Source organism: Myotis davidii, unplaced genomic scaffold (genome assembly GCF_000327345.1).
Source record: "Myotis davidii unplaced genomic scaffold, ASM32734v1 scaffold96, whole genome shotgun sequence".
Taxonomy (NCBI): domain Eukaryota; kingdom Metazoa; phylum Chordata; class Mammalia; order Chiroptera; family Vespertilionidae; genus Myotis; species Myotis davidii.
Genome location: NW_006289416.1, coordinates 8815643 through 8820269, shown reverse-complemented (window position 1 = coordinate 8820269; position 4627 = coordinate 8815643). Strand labels below are relative to the sequence as shown.

Below are 4627 nucleotides of genomic sequence, written 5' to 3'. Positions count from 1 at the left end.
TTCCTTAAGTACATAACGCGGGATTTTCTTTTTAATCACAAGCAGCTACTTGTCGCCGCACTTTCATTAGATAAATACTGAGCGTAATTCCACTTACAGAACTCGGTCCTGCTCCTGAGAAACCCCACTCAGATGCAATCATAGAATAACAATTTATAGAACAGATCATGCAAAACTGGTGTTGTTTTGTAAACTATTCCGATTTTTTTAAATGCTGAAATCAGTCAACAGCAGAAGTCTTCGTCAAAGGGATTGAAATGACACTGTTGTAGTGTTTGCATGCTAAACCAATGTGAAATCGAGGGAATGGTGAGGGATGAGAATCCCTCTTCTCTGTGCACTAACCAGAGGCAAATCCTCCATCTGCCCAGCCCCAGACCTCCAGGCTGACGTGCAAAGAGGCCACCCTGAGAACCAAGGAATAATTCATCCAGCGCGGTCGCCCAGCCCCAGCCCTGTCTCTAAAACAAAGACTGACAATTGCCCTGAATTATGGATGTACTTTTGTGATATGTAATACAGTTCAGAAGAAAGGTGTTGAGAGCTTTGCACCACTTCACCTCCCATTAGAGGCTAGTCTTGAATGATAATACCAGAAGATGAAACTGGTGCTGAACTATGACCCTCAATTTACAAATCATTTTTCAGAAGAATAAAAAAAAAAGTTTAAACATCTTTTTGGCATTATCTGAATGGGCGGAATCTTTCATGCTTGTTTCCTGAGATTAAATGCAAACAGCCTGTGCTGTGGTTCCTTAGTTTGGGGAGAGAGAAAACATGAGGGTTTCAGATTAGATTTTATTTCAAACCTGGGTGTTTGAAAAAAAATACTTTTTTTTTTTTACATAGCTGAATTTAGTGTATTCCTTCAAAAACACAATAAATTTCTATTCTGTAGCTTAAGGGGTCCATCAGTAAAAATGTTGGTCTTTCATCTTTATTACCCTCCCATTAAAATGAAAGAAACCGGGACACACTTCAGTTTAGAAGAAGCAATTTAGTTGGCGATGTCCTCCCCCCTCAAGTCTCCACAAAGGGAGCAGTGCATTTCCGCTTAGATTTCCCACGTCACACGTCTACCTGCATAAGGAACAACCCAGCCAGCAGACACACACGGCGTTCAATTTAATACTATGCTCTGATGAGATGGTCTGATGGACACGGTTTTCCGTGACCAGCCATTTCCGGTGGTTCGTGAAACTTGTCCCCTTCCCTTGTGTGTTTGTGGATCTGAAAGCCAGGCTGAGTCCCTCTCTGTTCTGCCACCGCCGCTAGGGCTGAAAGGGACAGATTAATAACCAAGCCCGGCACTGGACCGGCTTCCCGTGTCCCCTGCGCCGGTAACCCTCTGCTATAATGAGGACACAAAGAGCCTCGCATCAGGCCGCTACCCTCCCTCATAACTCACAGGCCCGCGGTGGCAATAGCCTCCAGTGCCATTTGTCTTTAGTGCAGTTGTGACACTTCGGCATGATCCATAATTTGGCAGCTATTTACCGTGACATTTCCCTTCAGTGCAGCCATAACATTCAGTGAAGCCGTGATTTGGTCCCATTTACCATATAAATTGTATTGTTGTGCATGCATGCTAGCAGCGACATTAGGTACCTGAAAATGAGTAAATCTTGTAAAACAGATACGAACAGCTATGGGGCAGTAGCATTCCCTTGCCTCCTCAGACGGAAGGCAAGAAAAATTAAATATGGTCACCAAGTTTTCTGGGCTTTTAATTGTCTTCCTATTTATTTAGCACGTGAGAGATGCGGAAACCCTGGGCTGTGAAATCATCTGGCGGGCTCTGCCTTCGATCAGAGAAGGCACCGTGGGATTTCCTAGTCCACAAGGAAGGCTGCAGCCGCCTTTGGTGAGCTGAAGGTTAGCAGGCGGGTGGATCAGCTCCAGGCATGATTCAGAAGTGAAGGCACTTGACTCGTTACATTCATGTGTGACATCAGATGCCCGGGACAAGAGGCATCTCACTCCACCAGAACCTGGGAGAAGTCAAACGGAAACCTAGGAGCAGGGGCTGCTATTGTTCCCATGATCAGAGGTGAAACACACCTTCCATGCCAGACAGCCTGACACAGACCCAGTGTGTTCTTGCTGTAGATCTTGGTCCCGACTGTGCGCCCTGCAGTCTGTTCTGTTCTGCCCCAGCGTCTGTGAGGACCCTCCCGCGGTGTGCCCAGAGCGGCCTGCCCTGCGTGGCCCATGTTCTGTTAGGCAGACCCTCATTGTGGATGGGACACACACCTTTCCTGGACATGTATTAAGTTCTTAAAGCCCCCGAATCTGTTGTCCCCTCTCCCAACCTTGCTTTTTGCCTGTGTATGTTTTCAGCACCGATTTGCTTAAGGGAGGAGTGAAATTTTCCATTCCACATGTGCCTCGCAGGCACAAAAGCCTCTAATACAATTGACTTCTTTTAGATGGGTCTGTATTCGCTTGATCATTTTTGCTAATAATCTAACAAAAATCAAAGTTTTGGAAGAATCCCTCCAAATTTCTGTTTGGATAGTTGGCTAGTGATTTATAGGCTACAAAGGGCCATTTCCTCAGAATGTGCACTCGGAAATAGTGCCGATTTTTTGCGGTATCTCTCACTTATTAACTACTCATTAGCCCAAGACCAAACTCTCCCAAAGCAAAGAATTTGTGAACTATTTTTAAGACCAATTTTAAAATCTCATCAAGCTGAAGACATACTGATTTGATCAGCTCTCCCATCAGGAATTAATTTAGTTCCCAGGAACAATAAAATCTGGAATGAGACTGTCCATGACCAAAGGGTTGAATGTAAAGGTTTTACCTCTGAGCCACGGAGGGAAGTTTTATTAGCACTTTTTTTTTTTTTTTCAAGAGAGGGGTAAAAAAAGAAAAAAAAGGGAAGAAAAAGAGAAACCTAGGTTGTAACAACTTACTTTCATTTTAAGAAATATTATCTCCATTAATGACTGAAAATAAATTGATTTGAGTGATTCTGAAGCATCAAGTACCCACTTCCTTTCCCTTCTGATTTATGCCGATGTTCGGTTTTTACAGCTTGCTGTTGACAGGGTGAGGTAATTCAACTACAATCTTCCCCGTGTTTTTCCCCATGTACATGTAATCGACAGCCCGGAACACGGACTCCAGGCCAGTAAACCTGCCCTCTGTGGACAGGTCACCCAGGTCCACCTGGCACACGAGGTCTCCACTGGTACACATCTTGACCAAGTGGTCCATGGATGCTCTGTACTCAGAAAGGTAATGGTTTAGAAAGAAGCCCTGGATGCTGGCGGATTTCCTCAGCAGTTTGGCGGGTAAAGTTCCTGCGTTCACAGGCGAAAGGCCAGTAGGAGTTTGGTAGCCAGAGATAAACCCAATGACTATCAGGCGCCCTTTGGTGGCCAAGGCATCGATCGCCAAGTCAAACATGGCACCCCCCACGGATTCATAGACCACATCCACGCCTCCGGGGTACTCTCGCTTCAGGACGGTACCCACGTGCTCGGTGTTATAGTTGATGGGACGATCGCAGCCAACAGACTTCAGGAAAGCAGACTTCTCCTCAGAAGAGCAGGTTCCGATGACGTGGCACCCGGCCTTCTTCGCAAGCTGCACGGCAAACTGGCCTGTCCCCCCAGCAGCTGCCGTCACCAGCACTTTCTTCCCTTCCTTCAGCCCGCCGAGCTCTTTCAGGCAGATGTATGCGGTGGTACCACTTACCAGCAGGGTGAGGTACTCGGGTGTGGCAGAGGGCACTGGAGTGGCAATGCTGGCCGGCACCACTGTGTACTCAGCAAAAGAGCCCGGTGACATGTAAGCCACAGTTTGGCCAACGGTGTGCCTGGCACTGGCGGAGAGGCCCAAGGCGACCACCTCACCCACACCTTCAAAACCTACATCGAAGGGGGTCTTGACTGAAGGGTCGTATCGTCCTGCTGAGTAGTTGATGTCAGATGCATTAACACCAACAAATCTAGAAGAAAACAATCACAAAAATATATTAAGGTGTTTTGTTCTCAAGGCCTTTAGAGTCCACTTCAAAAAATCCCTCTAATTCGGTGACTGTGGGGGGCTGGCTTAGCCATACATTCTGATAGAATATGAAAAAACCAGTCCTGATATTCAGTGGAGGAAAAGAAATTAAATGAGTATTTAGTTCAACAGTGATTTGCCACCAGAGTTTTGCTGTCATCAGTTTAGAAATAATTTCAATCACTTTAAAACATCAAGTTATTTATTTCATATGTCATTTACTTCCCTCCTCTTTCTTTTAAAAGGAGAAATAAAAAAACAAAACAAAACACACCCACAAATATGTCAGGAAGCCCTCTTATCCACAAACTTCACTGGAGCTGAGTTGGAAATTAATTGGCCTCTTAACAAAGATGTTAAAAACAACAGTGGGATAAAATATATTCAACCAAGTACACTAGTATTGATTTTGGCCACAATTTAACACTTCAGATAATAATAGTAATGACAATGATATTATTAAAGATTGATGGAATGTGCGAGGTCATTACTGCAGGGGTGGTTTCAAAACATTGTTAGAGTGGCTGCAGCACATTTTCCTTCTGAGGTAACGATGTCCAGTGTGAAAATATGCACTTTGATTAATTGAGCAAAAATTGTCTCATAA

At 44.9% G+C, this 4627-nt stretch overlaps 1 protein-coding gene across 1 annotated transcript; it reads right to left on the bottom strand.

Annotated features, from left to right (window-relative positions):
- Window positions 1-977: 977 nt before the first annotated feature.
- On the bottom strand, window positions 978-3961 carry ZADH2 (zinc binding alcohol dehydrogenase domain containing 2). Its single transcript, XM_015562761.1, has one exon. The coding sequence runs from the start codon at window positions 3799-3801 to the stop codon at window positions 3037-3039; it is 765 nt and encodes a 254-aa protein (XP_015418247.1). The 5' UTR covers window positions 3802-3961; the 3' UTR covers window positions 978-3036.
- Between the last annotated feature and the right edge of the window lie 666 nt (window positions 3962-4627).